We start from the raw sequence: 19922 nt of genomic DNA, 5'->3' as shown, positions 1-19922 counted from the left end.
TAGATGTGTGTATTAGGTAGTTGTGGGGAAGTATTTCCTTTCAATAAAGACACAACACAAATGTCGTATAAATAGCAATTGGCTACAGTAGCTAACTAGTATCAACAGAAAATGGAACTACACTACAGTAATGTTACCAAGATAGAGGGTTGCCATAAAAATAAAAAAAACTTCAGCAAACTAGCTAACAAACGGGGCTTGCGAGATGCCACTAAAATATAATTAGTGAACCAAATCTCTTCTTACCATACCTTTACTGTGTGGTGTGAAACACCGTGTTAAAAGTTGCAACGTTGCCTGTCTTGTCTGCAATGAATGAACTCAAGGAAAGGTTGTCAACAAACGGTTGCTAGATCAATGCAAAACACATTGCAGTCTTGGCGGGGCCATCGACCGCGGGAAATGTAAAAAGTCAGCGACGTGTACATTTGGATTATATTTGCATTCTAACATCTTCGATAGCTTGCCATCTTAGCAACGATGTCATCCAGCAACTAAAACATCTTCGCCGACAAGAAAGGCTGTGTTGCTCCAGAAAGGACATGGAGATCAGTAAACTCAGGAAGTCATTGGATGAGCTGTCTCGTCAGAAAGAAGAACCATCAGAATCTGAAAATAGCAAGCTTGTACTAGAGAAAATCCTGTCACGGGAGACTCTACGGGAGAAGAACGCTCAGCAGCTACTGGCCAGGAACCATGAAATCTGCTCTCTTTGCCAGCAGGCCCATGTGGCAGGGGGTGAGACAGTGGCCGGTCTGCAGGCCCAGATAGACCACTATGTCAGGGAGGCTGAGCAGAGACAAAAAAAACAAACTCTTCCAGTCACTCCAAGCCAAGACAGAGGACGTTAAGAACAAGCTGGTGTCCATGTCTGCTAAGTGCCAGGAGCTGGCGAGTAGTAGAGCTGGCGCTTACTGTAAGGAACATTGCTTCAAGCAAACGAGTTGATCAATCTATTTATTTTATAAAGCCCTTCATAACTGTTGGAACTATTTACTTTTATATTTCTCTCTCTGATGCTTATGTTTTTCCTCTTTGACTAAAGTGTAAATCAGTTGACTGCTTTCTTTTTATATTGAATGTATAGTTCTCGTTTCCAGCTAAAACGACAACATACAAACAGTGTAGACTCCATTGTATAAAGGTTTAATAATGACTTGTTGCATTTCTATTCCAGACTAGTGCTGAATGACAGGCATCGTTCATTTACATTTTTTATTTAAGCTTTAAATAGGTTACAGTATAACATTTGTTTTCATTCATTTACCACATGTTACTGAGAAAATAGAGCACTCCTCATTTTCAATATACTGTAAATACAGAGTCAATGTACAAGCGTTTTCAATAAGCAAATAGACTTTTGAACAGGTCTCGCTTATGCTGAAATTGGTCAAAGAAAAGTACAAGAAGTTCTATAGATTAAATGTTGATGCGTACAGAACAAGAAAGACCTGCATATTTTTTAAGAATAAGAACAATAATCATTTTCAAACACACCAATAGATAATCAAATAGGAATTCTATAGTTTTGTACCAAAGCATCCATTGAACAGTTATCGACTGGTTGTTAACATTGAGGCACTTGTTGAATCCACTGTTTTCTTAGATAACCTTTCATCCCCAATCACACGTACTTGAACCAAAATGCCTTCAATCAATACCTAAACCAGTAACCTTTTACGCACATCTATAAAAAGGGCATGATCATGAATGTGAACAAGAACAAATTGTGCAATATATTTCTCGGAATGGCATAGCACAGCATAGCACAAAGCGTTTTGTTAGCAGAGGGAAAATGTAAATGTATCGACCATTATTTAAAACAATGTCATATTCATGCATTAACAATACCATTATATGATTGGTCGAATTCTCAAGTGAAACAGCCACGACTCTGAAGTTAATGTTCGACTTCTGTACAACCTACCTGGAACATCTGACAATGTCCAATGTGTTCTGTGTCAATCCAGAGACGAAACACACAACAACAACAAAAATACACTGAGCAAAAACACTGAACCTTTCTTAAAACGACACTGCCAATATCTCTCTGCGACTGAGTTTAAAAGCGGGATCAACATCTGAACAGAACTTAAATAAACGCGTAGCTTACTGTTGCCACAACTGGCAGCGGAGAACAAGACAGAAACAGTTATGATTCATTAAAAACAAAGTGCACTTGCCTACAGTTAGGTAACATTCCATGACTTCAGCAGCACCACAGCTTGCAGACAGGCCACCAAAGGTCAAATGTGTAACAGCATCGACAGACAGACAGTGTTAAGAGGTCATGTTTGGTCCAGCAATAAAGTCTGGTCCACTCACAGGTCCTAACTGGCTGTGGCCTTTTCAAGGCCGTCGATGTTCTCCGGCGCGAGACCTTCCTCAACGGCCACCTTGGACTCGTGTACCTAAAATCAGACGGAGACATTTCTACATTCAAACTTCAAATGGAGAATCTCCAATATTTTTTAGTCCAGGAGTTCTAGGACTAGGCTGAAGCTGCATCCAGAAAACTGGCCCAAAATATGTGAATGCATGAATGTTAGTATGTATATTCTTCTATGTCTGGACTGTCCTTGGTGGCTTAAAGTAAACCTGCACCTACCTTAAAGGGTGAGCTAATACCCACAATGCATTGGAGCGTACTGCAGTAATAGCAGAGCACGCACTCCCCTCCCAGCGCCGGAATCTCATCCTTGCTCACATAGACCTGGGTAAACACAGAAACATATTCAAGCATCTCCATGTCATCAAACACAAAAAAGACACACGCACGCAGTCATATTACCTGGGTGAGCTCGTCATTAAACGAGACCTCATCATCCTTCACCCAGGTGTAGGTAATGTAGTCCGAAACACTCCTGAATCCCACCTGTAACACACAAACACAGACCTGTTAAAAACTACACAGACCACACTTCTATGATTCAAAAGAACATGGCAGGGTTACGTCGACTCTGACCTTGTAGAGGCCGATCCAGTCCCAGGCGCTAGAAGGGAAGGGCTGGAGGGGGCTGTAGATCACCATGGCGTCAAAGTCGGCGCTCCATTCACCCTCGGCACACACGCACACCAACGGCGCCTCGTACATCTTCCTCAACTACAGTGTGGGGACAGACAGGAGGGAACGGCAGAACAAACGGAGGGAAGAGGTAGTCAGGATTGGCTAGAGGTTGAAGGAGTATAAAAGCAGTATATTTGCATCATACAGTTTCATTATAAAAGAGTCACATTGGAAAAGAAGATCAGGGCCTGTATTCAAAAAGCGCCTCAGAGTAGGCGTGCTGATCTTGGGTCAGTAAGTGTCGCCTCTTAGATCACAATGAATAACATTATATGGACAGGAAGGAACTGATTTTAGATCAGCACTGGTACTCTCAAGACTCTGTTCATACGGTCTCAGATGGGAAATCCCGCTGCCTCAGTCACCTCCAAGGTAAAGATGCCGATGACAGGCTTGTGGTCGCTGACGCCGTACTCCATGTTGCTGGTGTACGAGTCCTGCTTGAGTTTCAGAGGGAACTCTTCCTCCTGCTGCTGATTCTTGGTGTTCTTCTCATCCAGACCAGAGTCCCTGTCCTCGTCCTTCTCCTCCTCTGGGGGTGGCTCTTTAGGCTTCACCCTCCACAGGATCCGGTCTGTCCAGGCCGGCTTACGCATCTTACCACTGGGCAGGCAGACAGACGGGCGGACGAGAGAAGAGACACGGATTTAGTGAGAGAGCGGGAGAAAAGAATGATTAAGTCAGAATGGGAGAGATGGAGAGGAACCGGCAAATGGACAAGCGAAGAGATTTAGCGAGAGACAAACAAGATGTGGAGAAACAGAAAGACTGAGTTCCAAATTAACTAGTATATGACTTAGCATGCATGCCCAATAGATTTAATTATTCTAGCAGTCTGCTAGTATGGATATTTGAACAAAGCCTGTGAGAGAATGACATGAGAGTGTGTTAGAGATGGAGAAAGTATGACGAGGTATCTCATAACGTAGCTGGATTTCTTTAGCGTTTCCACCATCTCAGTGTTACTTCAGTCTGCTCTACATGATGGATCAGATTCCGCAGTGCTTTGTATCCTTTCATATTCCTCATTAGTCGTCTCTCATAGCGGATTAGTTTTCCATTCTGTCTCACTGGGTGACTCATACAGTGAGTGCCCTCTCTATTGTACTGATTAGTGCACAGAGGTGGAGACCGTAAGTATTGACACTGACACACACACAAACAGGAATAAATATATACTGTACAGATAAGTGCATTGGAAAGTATTCAGACCCCTTGACTTTTTGCACATTTTGTTACATTACAGCCTTATTCTAAAATTGATCAAATGTATCGTTTCCCTCATGGATATACACACAATACCCCATTATGACAAAGCGAAAACATGGTTGTAGACATTTTTGCAAATGTATTAAAACAAAAAAACAGATACCTTATTTACATAAGTATTCAGACCCTTTGCTATTAGACTCAAAATTGATCTCAGGTGCATCCTGTTTCCATTGATTAACCTTGAGATGTTTCTACAACTTGATTGGAGTCCACCTGTGGTAAATTCAATTGATTGGACATGATTTGGAAAGGCTCACACCTGTCTATATAAAGATCCCAGTTTGGTGGCAGTATGTCTATATAAAGGTCCCATGAAGCATGGGGGCATCATCATGCTGTGGTGATGTTGTCCAGCGGCAGGGACTGGGAGACTAGTCCGGATCGAGGGAAAGATGAACGGAGCAAAGTACAGAGAGATCCTTGATGAAAACCTGAATCAGAGCGCTCAGGACCTCAGACTGGGGGCGAAGGATCACCTTCCAATAGGACAACGACTAAGCGTACAGCCAAGACAATACAGGAGTGGCTTCGGGACAAGTCTCTGAATATCCTTGAGTGGCCCAGCCAGAGCCTGGACTTGAACCCAATCGAACATGTCTGGAGAGACCTGAAAATAGCTGTGCAGCAATGCTCCCCATTCAACCTGACAGAGCTTGAGAGGATCTGCAGAGAAGAATGGGAGAAACTCCCCAAATGCCAAGCTTGTAGCGTCATACCCAAGAAGACTCAAGGTTGTAATCTCTGCCAAAGGTGCTTCAAAGTACCGTTTATTTTATTTGAGAAATTTGCTTGAATTTCTAAAATCCTGTTTCTGCTTTGTCATTACGGGGTATTGTGTGTAGATTTATGAGGGGGGGGACGATTGAATCAATTTTAGAATAAGGCTGTAACCAAATGTGGGAAAAGTCAAGGGGTCTGAATACTTTTCCGAATGCAATGCATATAGCGATTCGTTACAACTATATAGTGAACAATCCAAGGAGGTTGTGCTGTATATAGCCAGCAACCATGCCTGTTATAAACTGACAGCTGCTTACGCCCACACAGAGGCAATGGTACAGTCGGCTAGCAAAGCTGCTCTCTCCGTATGAGGGCGAATGGTATTGTGGGAGTTAAATGAATTAGGCTTAACAAATCCAGAACACTGTGTCCACTGAGAATGGCAGCCACCTCCGCACAATGCTGATACGCTTCAATGGGGATTTTCCACCGGCTTCATATGGAGAATAATGCAACTTTGATATACCCTATGTGCTGTTAGAGACAACTGTGTTAGCTGTAGAAAACCACAGAAGCGCACGCACACACACACACACACAAAAAAAAAGAGAGCAAGGTCTGGGGTTCTGTAGGCACCATTTTGTGGGAGAGAGGGGCATTTTGACTTTCCATTGCAAAAATCTATCCGTCACTGCCTTGCAACCGTTTTAGTGGGCTTATTGTGCAGGAGCAGAATACTGCTGAAGGGGGATTAGGGGGGGGGGGGGCATTAAGAGAGGGGTGCTTTGAGCAGCTTACTGGAAACCAAACCATGTCCCGTGGAGCCTGTGAAGTTGAAAGAGAGCAGAGTTGAGCATTTGAAAAAAATGGTCTTGTAAGGAGAGCAGGAGTCAGCTCAGCAAAAGCAAGCAGGAAAGATGACACGAAAGTGACAATGCTGAAAGAGTGATGCTTTGTCGAGCCAAAGAGTAATACATATCAGGAGAGAAAGTGTGTGTGTGTGTGTGTCAGTGACTGTGTCTGTGCACGCGAGTGTTCCCATACGCCTGTGATTGCACGTCAGCCATTACCTGCTGTCATAGCAGTCAGAGAACCTGTCGAATTTGTAGGTTGGTTGAAAGTCCAGAGGTCCCTCGTCAAACTCCTGCAGGAGAGCCTCCGTCTTCTTCATCATGGTCAGCTGATACAACCACACGGAATGACAACAAAAGCATTACATTCAACCTCCTCAGGAAATACGATGGCGGCATCCCAAATAGCACCCTATTCCCTTTATAGTGCACTTCTTGCACTTCTTTTGGATCATAGCCCTATGGGCTCTGGTCAAAAGTAGTGCACAATGAAGTGAACAGGGTGCCATGTGTACATCCCATGTCTTACATGCATGAGAAGAAGACAGCTATCTGTACATGTGTAAAATGAAAAGCCAATCTATGTATAGTATGGTCCAAGATAGAGCAAAACAAATGCATCCCTCATGAGTCTGACCTGGTCTTTACTCCACAGCAAGTTGAACTTATGGCTGGTGATGCAGTTGCGCAAAAAATGCATGCCGTGGTCTTGGATGCGGAAGTTCAAATCCCCAAACCAAAATACCAGCCTGAGAGAGAGAGAATGGGAATGAGCGAGCGAGCGAGGGAATGAGCGAGCGAGCGGGAATGGGAGAGAGAGCGAGCGGGAATGGGAGAGAGAGCGAGCGGGAATGGGAGAGAGAGCGAGCGAGCGAGAGGGAATGGGAGAGAGAGCGAGCGAGCGGGAATGCGAGAGAGAGCGAGCGAGCGGGAATGCGAGAGAGAGCGAGCGAGCGGGAATGCGAGAGAGAGCGAGCGAGCGGGAATGCGAGAGAGAGCGAGCGAGCGGGAATGCGAGAGAGAGCGAGCGAGCGGGAATGCGAGAGAGAGCGAGCGAGCGGGAATGCGAGAGAGAGCGAGCGAGCGGGAATGCGAGAGAGAGCGAGCGAGCGGGAATGCGAGAGAGAGCGAGCGAGCGGGAATGCGGAATGCGAGCGGCGGGAATGCGAGAGCGAGCGAGCGAGCGGGAATGCGAGAGAGAGCGAGCGAGCGAGCGGGAATGCGAGAGAGAGCGAGCGAGCGAGAGGGAATGCGAGAGAGCGAGCGAGCGAGGGGAATGCGAGAGAGAGCGAGAGGGAATGCGAGAGAGAGCGAGGGAATGCGAGAGAGAGCGATGCGAGAGGGAATGCGAGAGAGAGCGAGCGAGAGGAATGCGAGAGAGAGCGAGCGAGAGGGAATGCGAGAGAGCGAGCGAGCGAGAGGGAATGCGAGAGAGAGAGCGAGCGAGCGAGAGGGAATGCGAGAGAGAGCGAGCGAGCGAGAGGGAATGCGAGAGAGAGCGAGCGGGAATGCGAGGGAATGCGAGAGAGAGCGAGCGCGGAATGCGAGAGAGAGCGAGCGAGAGCGAGAGAGAGCGAGCGAGAGGGAATGCGAGAGCGAGCGAGCGAGAGGGAATGCGAGAGCGAGCTAGGCGAGAGGGAATGCGAGAGAGAGCGAGCGAGAGGGAATGCGAGAGAGAGCGGGAATGCGAGAGAGAGCGAGCGAGAGAGCGAGCGGGAATGCGAGAGAGAGCGAGCGAGAGCGAGCGGGAATGCGAGAGAGAGCGAGCGAGCGGGAATGCGAGAGAGAGCGAGCGAGAGAGCGAGCGGGAATGCGAGAGAGAGCGAGCGAGAGGGAATGCGAGAGAGAGCGAGCGAGAGGGAATGCGAGAGAGAGCGAGCGAGAGGGAATGCGAGAGAGAGCGAGCGAGAGGGAATGCGAGAGAGAGCGAGCGAGAGGGAATGCGAGAGAGAGCGAGCGAGAGGGAATGCGAGAGAGAGCGAGCGAGAGGGAATGGGAGAGAGAGCGAGCGAGAGGGACTGGGAGAGAGAGCGAGCGAGAGGGAATGGGAGAGAGAGCGAGCGAGAGGGAATGGGAGAGAGAGCGAGCGAGCGGGAATGGGAGAGAGAGCGAGCGAGCGGAAGGGGAGAGAGAGCGAGCGAGAGGAAGGGGAGAGAGCGAGCGAGGGGGAATGCGAGAGAGAGCGAGCGAGAGGGAATGCGAGAGAGAGCGAGCGAGAGGGAATGCGGAGAGAGCGAGAGGGAATGCGAGAGAGAGCGAGAGGGAATGCTGAGAGAGCGAGAGGGGAATGCTGAGAGAGCGAGAGGGAATGCGAGAGAGCGAGAGAGGGAATGCGAGAGAGAGCGAGAGGGAATGCGGCGAGAAGGCGAGAGAGAATGAGCGAGAGGCGAGAGGGAATGAGCGAGAGGGCGAGAATGAGCGAAGGCGAGAGGGAATGAGCGAGCGAAGGGAATGAGCGAGAGGGCGAGAGGGAATGAGCGAGAGGGCGAGAGGGAATGAGCGAGAGGGCGAGAGGGAATGAGCGAGAGGGCGAGAGGGAATGAGCGAGGGCGAGAATGAGCGAGAGGGCGAGAGGGAATGAGCGAGAGGGCGAGAGGGAATGAGCGAGAGGGAATGAGAGAGAATGAGCGAGAGGGAATGAGCGAGAGGAGAATGAGCGAGAGGGCATGAGCGAGAGGGCGAGAGGGAATGAGCGAGAGGGCGAGAGGGAATGAGCGAGAGGGCGAGAGGGAATGAGCGAGAGGGCGAGAGGGAATGAGCGAGAGGGAGAGGGAATGAGCGAGAGGGCGAGAGAATGAGCGAGAGGGCGAAGGGAATAGCGAATGAGCGAGAGCGAGAGGGAATGAGCGAGAGGGCGAGAGGGAATGAGCGAAGGGAATGGGCGAGAGGGAATGGGCGAAGGGAATGGCGAGAGGGAATGGGCGAGAGGGAATGGGCGAGAGGGAATGGGCGAAGGGAATAAGCGAGAGGGAATGGGCGAAGGGAATAAGCGAGGGAATGGCGAGAGGGAATGGGCGAGAGCGAGAGGGAATGAGCGAGAGGGAATGGGCGAGAGGGAATGGGCGAGAGGAGAGAGCGAGAGGGAGAGAGCGAGAGGGAATGGGCGAGAGAAATGGGCGAGAGCGAGAGGGAATGGGCGAGAGAGCGAGAGGGAATGGGCGAGAGCGAGAGGGAATGAGCGAGAGAGCGAGAGGGAATGAGCGAGAGGGAATGGGCGAGAGGGAATGAGCGAGAGGGAATGGGCGAGAGAGCGAGAGGGAATGAGCGAGAGGGCGAAATAATGAGCGAGAGGGCGAGAGGGAATGAGCGAGAGGGCGAGAGGGAATGAGCGAGAGGGAATGGGCGAGAGGGAATGGGCGAGAGGGAATGGGCGAGAGGGAATGGGCGAGAGGGAATGGGCGAGAGGGAATGGGCGAGAGGGAATGGGCGAGAGGGAATGGGCGAGAGGGAATGGGCGAGAGGGAATGGGCGAGAGGGAATGGGCGAGAGGGAATGGGCGAGAGAGCGAGAGGGAATGAGCGAGAGGGAATGGGCGAGAGGGAATGGGCGAGAGGGAATGGGCGAGAGGGAATGGGCGAGAGGGAGAGAGCGAGAGGGAGAGAGCGAGAGGGAATGGGCGAGAGAGCGAATGGGCGAGAGAGCGAGAGGGAATGGGCGAGAGAGCGAGAGGGAATGGGCGAGAGAGCGAGAGGGAATGAGCGAGAGAGCGAGAGGGAATGAGCGAGAGGGAATGGGCGAGAGGGAATGAGCGAGAGGGAATGGGCGAGAGAGCGAGAGGGAATGGGCGAGAGAGCGAGAGGGAATGGGCGAGAGAGCGAGAGGGAATGGGCGAGAGAGCGAATGGGCGAGAGAGCGAGAGGGAATGGGCGAGAGAGCGAGAGGGAATGGGCGAGAGAGCGAGAGGGAATGGGCGAGAGAGCGAGAGGGAATGGGCGAGAGAGCGAGAGGGAATGGGCGAGAGAGCGAGAGGGAATGGGCGAGAGAGCGAGAGGGAATGGGCGAGAGAGCGAGAGGGAATGGGCGAGAGAGCGAGAGAGAGAGTGGGGCAAATGTGAACATTCAACACAGAGAGAGCACAGTAGTACTTAAAATCATATTATAAGCAGATGTCAAGCTTCTCCACTTATAATACCGAAGCAGCAACTGTGTGAATATAGAAAAACACACTCACTCAACTGCGTTTAATGTATACTAACTTGTGGTCGAGGATGTGCGGGATCTTTTTGGGGTCAAAGGTCAGCGTGTCCAGGATGTACTCGAACTCATCGACGCGCTGCGAGGCGTACTGCATGTGTGCCGCCAGGTGACAGTTGAGGAAGCAGAGCATGTGGCCGTAGAAAGACAGGCGGATGGACACCCCGCCTTTATTCCCCTGTTGGGCGCAAGGTCAATCAAATTTATGAAAAGCCATTTTTTTACGTGAGGCTCACACACAATGCCTTACAGGTGCATTTATAACACTTTTAGTGCATTATAACACTCGCTATAAGCTGTCATAATAACTAATAACATCCACTGAGCCGGATCTTACCCAGTAGCCGGAGATGCCTGTGCGAGAGTAGGTGTCCTGGATGTCTCTAATGAATGGAACGTGGGCCAGTTTGGAGAAGAACAGCAGTAGGAGGCCCTGCATGCGGATGGAGGACACCTGCAACACAACAAGATACCAGATACCAACCTGGGCTATTTTCAGACTTTTTTAAGTATCCTGGAGAAAGACCCGGATGAAAAGGCAAACTCAGAAGTGTGGAAGCGGAGTGGCACATAAGAAGCTAATGATATTACTTTGAAAGACAAGGAGGTGAAAATAAGCGGAGGACAAACGGCGTTGGGAGCACATTCTTCTGTTGCTTCAGACTAAGGTTGGTGGCATGAAACTTGATCAAACCGGTCTATGGTGCTGGAGTGGTATTGTTTGGTGTTATGAAGCCATATTGTCCTACTGTTGTACCTTCAGGTAGCCTCGTGGTGCCAGGCTAGACATGAAGAGATGGCTCCAGGAGTCCTCAACGGCCATGTCTATGATGAACCTGTGAGGAGCAGAGTACACCTCCTGGAGACTAGAAAACACACACACACACAGGTTATAACTAATAAACTTACTGCAGCATTTTCACCATGCCACTTAGAAAGAACTTTGTAAACTTTACACAGTAAAAAACAGATTTTCCTGTCATGCCATTGTACTGTGTCTTAGTCAATATCCAATCAGCGTGCAGTAGCTCCGCAACCCCACCCAATCACGTAGAGGTCTGGGGTCTTTGGGGAGTTCAGGTGAAGCAAGGAGCTGATGTCATCTGGAGGATCAGCTGTAGCAACATTCCACGTGACCATGTGAAGCCTGGAGGGAGCGAGAGAGAGAACGAGAGGGGGATTAGAGAGGGGGTGATGGAACGCAAGAGAGAGGGAAAGAAAGAGGGAGCAAGAAAGGGAGCGAGATCCTGGTCCGTGACTGGGCTGGATTTCTTCCTGTAGTCCGTGATTGACTGTAGACCCTGCCACATGCCTCTTGTGTCTGAGCCGTTGAATTGAGATTCTACTTTGTCTCTGTACTGACGCTTAGCTTGTTTGATAGCCTTGCAGAGGGAATAGCTGCACTGTTTGTACTCGGTCATGTTACCAGACACCTTGCCCTGATTAAAAGCAGTGGTTCGCGCTTTCAGTTTCACGCGAATGCTGCCATCAATCCACGGTTTCTGGTTAGGGAATGTTTAAATCGTTGCTATGGGAACGACATCTTCAACGCACATTCTAATGAACTCGCACACCGAATCAGCGTATTCGTCAATGTTGTTATCTGACGCAATACGAAACATGTCCCAGTCCACGTGATGGAAGCAGTCTTGGAGTGTGGAGTCAGCTTGGTCGGACCAGCGTTGGACAGACCTCAGCGTAGGAGCTTCTTGTTTTAGTTTTTGTCTGTAGGCAGGTATCAGCAAAATGGAGTCGTGGTCAGCTTTTCCGAAAGGGGGACGGGGCAGGGCCTTATATGCGTCGCGGAAGTTAGAGTAGCAGTGATCCAAGGTTTTTCCACCCCTGGTTGCGCAATCGATATGCTGATAAAATTTAGGGAGTCTTGTTTTCAGATTAGCCTTGTTAAAATCCCCAGCAACAATGAATGCAGCCTCCGGATAAATGGTTTCCAGTTTGCAAAGAGTTAAATAAAGTTCGTTCAGAGCCATCGATGTGTCTGCTTGGGGGGGGGATATATACGGCTGTGATTATAATCGAAAAGAATTCTCTTGGTAGATAATGCGGTCTACATTTGATTGTGAGGAATTCTAAATCAGGTGAACAGAAGGATTTGAGTTCCTGTATGCTTCTTTCATCGCACCATGTCTCGTTAGCCATAAGGCATACGCCCCCACCCCTCTTCTTACCAGAAAGGTGTTTGTTTCTGTCGGCGCGATGCGTGGAGAAACCCGTTGGCTGCACCGCTTCGGATAGCGTCTCTCCAGTGAGCCATGTTTCCGTGAAGCACAGAACGTTACAGTCTCTGATGTCCCTCTGGAATGCTACCCTTGCTCGGATTTCATCAACCTTGTTGTCAAGAGACTGGACATTGGCAAGAAGAATTCTAGGGAGTGGTGCACGGTGTGCCCGTCTCCGGAGTCTGACCAGAAGACTGCCTCGTTTCCCTCTTTTTCGGAGTCGTTTTTTTGGGTCGCTGCATGCGATCCATTCTGTTGTCCTGTTTGTAAGGCAGAACACAGGATCCGCGTCGCGAAAAACATATTCTTGGTCGTACTGATGGTGAGTTGACGCTGATCTTATATACAGTAGTTCTTCTCGACTGTATGTAATGAAACCTAAGATGACCTGGGGTACTAATGTAAGAAATAACACGTAAAAAAACAAAAAACTGCATAGTTTCCTAGGAACGCGAAGCGAGGCGGCCATCTCTGTCGGCGCCGGAAGTGATCATGATATGAAAGACCATACCGAACTCCTGCTGTCACCAAAGCACAGAAATGGCTACAGATTCACCAAAGGTCCTGTCATAGAATTCCTTACGGTATAACAGGTGGAAGAAGAGCAGCTAGGACATATCTCAAGACTATTGTACGCTTTAGACGGAGCAATGATGCCTTACATAAAATCCAGCCTCTGGAAGTGAATGAGAGACATGGGAATATTTTTGGAGGGTCTGAAGTAGACTGAGAAGGATTACGGGCTAAGCAGAATCAAGAAGGGGCCACATGAGACCCACTATGTGAAAACCAACCCCTTAATGTTAGAAAATGTATCTTCGTCTAATAATTTGCTTAACACCCTTCCAGAATGAGGAAACTCTGAGCAAGACTTAAAGAGAAAGACAAAGTGGCAGTGGTGGTGGTGGACTTTGGGGCCCAATCATCTGCTTTATTGAACTTTCCTCTGATTTGGAAAGAGTGGCATGGATTATTTCTCTAATACGTGTGGGAATGCAATGCACTGGCAAACCTAATCACAATAATACTAATGTTTTGTGCTCTCAGCTTTGTATTGGGTGCTGGCACTGCCAGACAATGTGAGGTTAAACTGTGTTCTGTCTGGAGGAATACAGACCTAATAAGGAAATAGTAAGCCTGTGTGCATACACTAGAATGACATGTTTGAATTGCCTGCACAGATATCAGATAAAGAACTGCACATGGTTGGATTGTTGGTTGTCAGGTCAAATGCTATGCTGCCTGTATTGCTGAATATGACTCGGTGTGCGGTGTCCATTGACCGTAAACAAATTAAATGTGCAGTGTCTCCTCGTGCACAAAACACGCTCTCTAATCAAAGTTGTTAGCCGGAGCTCATATGACCACAAGGAGACATTCAAACCTGAAAGTGTCTTCGTCGCAGCAGTTCTTCTCCATGCTGACTGAGTTCTTGACTTGTGACTGGGGGTCTTCCTTGGTATCATCGTCATGTTCCATAATCTCACCAGCTGCAAAATCATGGAATTACGATAGCGTTAAAAACAACAAACTCGTGATATGAAAGCACAGCAATATGTTTTCTGAATAACATTTTTTTAAGTATTGAATGTCAAGACAGGAACCCTAGCTTGCTAGCTAATGTACTGCTCATGTCCACTGCTCATGACGTCATTTCTAGTGGTGTAAAGTACAAATACTTTAACAAGTACTACTTAAGTCGTTTTTGGGGGTATCTGTACTTTACTATTCATATTTTTGACAACTTTCACTTCACTACAATCCTAATGACAATATTGTACTTTTTACTCCATATATTTTCCCTGATACCCAAAAGTACTCCTTATTTTTTCTCTAATGCTAAGCATTCAAAATGTATCAAATTCACGCACTTATCAAGAGAACATCCCTGGTCATCCCTATTACTGCTTCTGATCTGGAGGACTCACTCAACACACATTTGTAAATTATGTCTAAGTGTTGGAGATAGCCAGAGGCTATCCGTAACTTTTTTTTTTTAACAAGAAAATGGTGCCGCCTGGTTTCCTTAATATAAGCAATTTGACATTATTTATACTTTTACTAGTACTTTTGATACTTAAGAATATTTCAAAACATATACTTTTAGACTTTTACTCAAGTAGTATTTTACTGGGTGACTTTCACTTGAGTCATTTTCTATTAAGGTATCTTTACTTTTACTCAAGTGTGACAGTACTTTCTCCACCACCGGTAATTTCTGATATCAATATTTGCTAACCTGATTCCCCTGCTAACTAGCTTGATAGTTACAGTATAGTAGCTGCATGCAAACACTCTCTGAATTGCAAACGTTCAACGTTACATTGTGTTCTCTGAATTGCCATTTCTGAACGTTAGGAATGTTTTTACACATGAGATGAGAAGTTAGCTACCCAAGTTATTCGCTAGCAATTAGCGTAGTTCCTAGCTAACGTTAGCTAGCTATTGTATCTGTGTTTAGGATTACAACCGATTAAAATATAGAACAAATAATACATGTGCAATGTTCTTACTACCTGGCAATGCCTGTTGTTTTGTCGTAGCCTACTCTCACTCGGATTACAGACATTTGCACGAAAAAAAAGACAATTGGATGAGATTACGCAACACACTTTGTTTACGTTTTGCACATGCACTTCCTCAAAGAAGAGCTTCTACTTCTATGGTGCTATGGCAGCCCGCAAACAAGCATTAGAGGTGAATGCCCCCACCTACTGTATGGATGGTAAACTATATAAAAACATATTCATTATATGAGAGGGATAAAAACGTCATCATACAAAAATAAACATTCCAATTCGAGTCACATCCCTGTGAGGGCAGAACATCCGTTGACAGGATTTTATGCAACGCCTTGGCTGTAAACTCAGAGTCCCAGAAAACGTTCTGCTGCACTCACAATGATTCCAATTTTCTCTGATTTCTTCCTTGTTTGTGCTGTGAAGTTTATGACCATTGCAATAAATGCTACGAAGTCCACCTTTTCCACAAGTAATATACCAGGAGCCCTTGATTGCCGAGAACCATTCACTGGTGCAGTCTCCACAGTTGCAGCATATGACCTCAGCTGACATATGATATTCTTCCCATCTGCATACACTTGATACATGCCCAAATCTTTGTAGGGGCTTGTGCACATAAGCACTTACATGGTATGTCATAAAGCTTCACATGAGAAGGGAGAGACTTATCAAAAACAATAATTTGGATGAAGTGGGTTTCCTTACTCCATCCACCATACATGTCAGTCGGCCTGCACCAATCACTTCACCTACTTCCTCAGGTATATCATCTGCATCCCGAGAGATAACCCCCTTGACCGGCGCCCGGCTTTGGAAATACATATACAAAACATTCAGTTCAAAAATCTTTTTGAGGCAGAATGCTAGCTTCTTCTGTTCCGCGGACACACAGAAAATCTGATTAAGATCAGCTCTTGTGACTCTCACATATGCCACCTCACTCTACGCATCCATGATACGTTACTCTTTGTGACTTCAAAACAGATCCCCCGGGTAATATTGATCCAAAGCTCATACTATAAACAAATATAGGGATATCTTAGTTTCTATCACAACTTTACTGAATTTGTTTCTTTTTCACGACTGTAGCCCATTCGTTCTCACGCTCATCTTTACCCACCCGCCATCACTTTCAAACAGAACATACATTTCCGTCAAATCAAATTAAAGTTTGTCACGTGCGCCGAATACAACAGGTGTGGTCGACCTTACAGTGAAATGCTTACTTACAGGCTCTAACCAATAGTGCGAAAAAAAGGTGTGTGTGTGTGTAGGTAAGTAAAGAAATAAAACAACAGTAAAAATACATTTGAAAATAACAGTAGAAAGGCTATATACAGACACCTGTTAGTCAGGTTTATTGAGGTAGTATGTACATGTAGGTATCGTTAAAGTGACTATGCATATATGATGAACAGAGAGTAGCAGTAGCGTAAAAAGAGGGGTTGGCGGGTGATGGGACACAATGCAGATAGCCCGGTTGGCCAACGTGCGGGAGCATTGGTAGGTCGGGCCAATTGAGGTAGTATGTACATGAATGTATAGTTAAAGTGACTCTATGCATATAAGATAAACAGTCATCTTCTCTACAGTACTTCCTCAATGAGTGAGGGAAAGTGAGGTCAGGTCAGTGGGACCATTCTAGCCAATGAGAGGGCAGGTACGCGTGCGAATGACAGGCACAACAAAGTCGTTTTTCTCAAAGTTGCCAAAATGCCACGTGAAACCTCTATTATCAGTACATTTTTATCTGACCAAACATTACGAAACCTATACTCTATTAAATAATTTAACACTCTTGCCTAGACCTCCATACAAAAAAGGGCTTATCTCACATGGACAGATTTTTGGTGGAGTAAATCCTCTCGCCTTTTAGTTCCTATTACAATTTAGACAAATGTCAATGGATGACATACTGACTGGCTGAATTGAATGAATTAAACATTCAAATATGTTGGAATTATGAGTTACAATAAGTGCAGCGCATGCATGCATAGTAGGCAAATAGGCCTACATTAGGGTATGACTGGCTGCATGCCTCCAGAAGAGCATCTCTTTGAGGCTGAGGGGTGCTTTTCCAAAGGCGCATGGTGCTGCATGGAGATCACAAGCTCTTCAACTGGGCAGCCATGTCGCAATGGAGGGAATAGCCTATAAGGAGACTACCTAAGACTACCGCAACAGAGTTATTGTAAATTGTGTGAATAAGCTTATGCCAGACGTAGCCTACGTTTAACCTTTCCCTTGTTCATTTCAAAGTCCATATGTTCATGACCCGATTAATCTAAATCATGTCAAATGATTTTAAATTCATATTAAGCCCTCCTACAAAATATGCTTTGGCAAGATTTTGAGTGATGAAATACACTACCGGTCAAATGTTTTAGAACACCTACTCATTCAAGGGTTTTTCTTATTTTAACTATTTTCTACATTGTTGAATAATAGTGAAGACATCAAAACTATGAAATAACATATATGGAATCAGGTAGTAACCAAAAAAGTGTTACATCAAAATATATTTTGTATCTGAGATTCTTCAAATAGCCACCCATTGTCTAGATGACAGCTTTGCACATGCTTGGCATTCTCTCAACCAGCTTCACCTGGAATACTTTTCCAACAGTCTTGAAGAAGATCCCACATGTGCTGAGCACTTGTTGGCTGCTTTTCCTTCACTCTGCGGTCCCACTCATCCCAAACCATCTCAATTAGGTTGAGGTCAGGGGATTGTGGAGGCCAGGTTATCTGATGCAGCACTCCATCACTCTCCTTCCTGGTCAAATAGCCCTTACACAGCCTGGAGGTGTGTTGGGTCATTGTCCTGTTGAAAAACAAGTGATAGTCCCACCCAGCACAAACCAGATAGGATGGCGTTTCACTGCAGAACGCTGTGGTAGCCATGCTGGTTAAGTGTGCACTGCATTCTAAATAAATCACAGTGTCAACAGCAAAGCCCCCCCCCCCCTCACAGTGGGAACCACACACGTGAAGATCATCTGTTCACTTACTCTGCGTCTCACAAAGACATGGTTGGAACCAAATATCTCAAATTTGGACACATCAGACCAAAGGACAGATCTCCACCGAATGTCCATTTCTCGTGTTTCTTGGCCCAAGCAAGTCTCTTCTTATTGCCGTCTTTTAGTAGGAGTTTCTTTGCAGCCTTTTGACCATGAAGGCCTAATTCACACAGTCTCTTCTAAATAGCTGATGTTGAGATGTGTCTATTACTTGAACTCTGAAGAATTTATTTGGGATGCAATCTGAGGTGCAGTTTACTCTAATGAACTTGTGCTCTGCAGCAGAGGTAACTGTGGGTCTTCCTTTCCTGTGGCAGTCCTCATGAGAGACAGTTTCATCATAGCACTTGATGGTTCTTGTGACTGCACTTAGAAAAAACTCCAAAGTTCTAGAATTTTTATAGATTAAGACATGAAAGGTCAGTCAAAGTAATGATGGACTGTCGTTTCTCTTTGCTTATTTGAGCTGTTTGTGCTATAATATGGACTTGGTCTTGTACCAAATAGGGCTATCTTCTGTATACCCCCCTACCTTATCACAACAAATTGGCTCAAAGGAAAGAAATTCCACAAATTAACTTAAGGCACACCTGTTAATTGAAATGTATTCCAAGTGACTACCTCACGAAGTTGGTTGAGAGAATGCCAAGCATGTGCAAAGCGGTCATCAAGGCAAAGGGATGCGATTTGAAAAATCTCAAATACAAGATATTTTGATTTAACACTTTTTTGGTTACTACATGATTTCATAAGTGCTATTTCATAAGTGCTATTTCATAGTTTTGATGTCGTCACTATTAGTCTACAATGTAGAAAATAGTAAAAAATAAAGAAAAACCCTTGAATGAGTAGGTGTGTCCAAACTTTTGACCGGTAGTGTACATTTAAAAAATGAGTGTCAGACTCCAGTGGTCATGCATAATTCACAAATTCACCAAACATCTATTATTATTTCATCATTCCTGGTATATACTACTGGTTAGGATTGCAGACAGAGCCAAGAGAATGGGATGGTGCAATATTGTATTAGTCATATGTTGATAAGGCGTATGCATGGGGATGTTAACGTCACCCAGAGATATGCCTATGCTGTGGAGATGCACCAAGCGGACTGAAACTTCCCTGTTGTAGGCATAATACAGATAGTGCTATCTAGACTTGCCCTGGCAAACAAATCCATTACCTCCATAAATGTGAAGTTAACTCAGCTGAGTAATAGAGACTTTACTTGAAAACGTGCAGGATTCCTCTTTCTGGTTTCCCTGACTACAGTTTTTAATTTTAAATACTGTGTTTTTCTTGTTCGCATAAGCACTCCTTCAAAGGGCGTTTGGTGTATGATTTTTTGTTGGCGAGAAGTGCCAAAACTCTAAAAGGTATGATAGTCCGTAATCGTAACACGGTGTTTGTATGTTCACAGATTAAATTTCACATTAACGTTTCATGCATGGCTTTTCTTACAATCCTAGCAATTTAATGTATGGATTCTCGTACATTCAACCTTTTGGCAGCTAGCTGGCTCCATAAAAGCGGCATCATATAAAGACAGCAACTATGCATCAAAATCAGATGTATTCTTCTGTCCCAAGCTACTTTAAAAGTTGAATCACTACACTCTCCCATTTATCATCAACATAGCAATATTTTCCCCCTTCAACATACCTTCTGTGGCGGTCCTTGACTTACACAAGATGATAGGATTGAGCCTTCTCCTCAAGCAACCTGCTTCTGTTCAGTCAGTCTGACTGTAGTCTAAATATCTACAGAAAAAGGTGTGGGATTTGTGCAAGTGAAAAGGGTGACGGGGTGAAATAAGTGGGATCAAAATGCGTTACGGTTAGGAAACCCCACTGACGTGAGTTCCATTTTGAAAAACCATATGAACAACGGGTTGTTAAGATATTTACTTACCATGATCTTTTAAACCATTTCTGTGAAATTCTTTGACTTAAAAGGACGTAAAGAAAATCAAGCAAGTCAGGAAAAATGGGAACACAGCTCTTGCACCAATGAAAGCAATCACAGAACGCAAAGAG

At 45.9% G+C, this 19922-nt stretch overlaps 1 protein-coding gene across 2 annotated transcripts; it reads right to left on the bottom strand.

Moving 5' to 3' along the window:
- Window positions 1–1201: 1201 nt before the first annotated feature.
- On the bottom strand, window positions 1202–14991 carry LOC135546189 (inositol polyphosphate 5-phosphatase K-like). 2 transcript variants are annotated; one of them, XM_064974406.1, is made up of 13 exons: window positions 14858–14991; window positions 13726–13831; window positions 11147–11251; window positions 10862–10970; window positions 10442–10558; window positions 10107–10282; window positions 6548–6659; window positions 6130–6239; window positions 3433–3670; window positions 2966–3103; window positions 2792–2875; window positions 2609–2713; window positions 1202–2411 (listed from the first exon to the last, which is right to left on the bottom strand). In XM_064974406.1, exons 2-13 carry the CDS (start codon window positions 13818–13820, stop codon window positions 2331–2333), a joined length of 1470 nt encoding a protein of 489 aa, XP_064830478.1. In that variant the 5' UTR covers window positions 13821–13831; window positions 14858–14991; the 3' UTR covers window positions 1202–2330. The 2 variants fall into 2 exon arrangements, with proteins under 2 accessions (XP_064830478.1, XP_064830479.1); XM_064974407.1 differs by lacking the exons at window positions 13726–13831; window positions 14858–14991 and having other exon boundaries at window positions 11090–11240.
- Window positions 14992–19922: the final 4931 nt, after the last annotated feature.

This window comes from Oncorhynchus masou, chromosome 9, assembly GCF_036934945.1.
Source record: "Oncorhynchus masou masou isolate Uvic2021 chromosome 9, UVic_Omas_1.1, whole genome shotgun sequence".
Lineage (NCBI taxonomy): Eukaryota > Metazoa > Chordata > Actinopteri > Salmoniformes > Salmonidae > Oncorhynchus > Oncorhynchus masou.
This window is presented reverse-complemented; position numbering and strand designations above follow the sequence as displayed.

Excerpts from the sequence above, each read along its gene's own strand:
- LOC135546189 (XM_064974406.1), bottom strand. The coding sequence starts at position 13,820 with ATGGAACATGACGATGATACCAAGGAAGACCCCCAGTCACAAGTCAAG. Across the intron at positions 11,252-13,725 it reads TGCGACGAAGACACTTTCAG|GCTTCACATGGTCACGTGGA; the intron begins GTTTGAATGTCT and ends CGCTCCCTCCAG. Across the intron at positions 2,714-2,791 it reads TTAATGACGAGCTCACCCAG|GTCTATGTGAGCAAGGATGA; the intron begins GTAATATGACTG and ends GTGTTTACCCAG.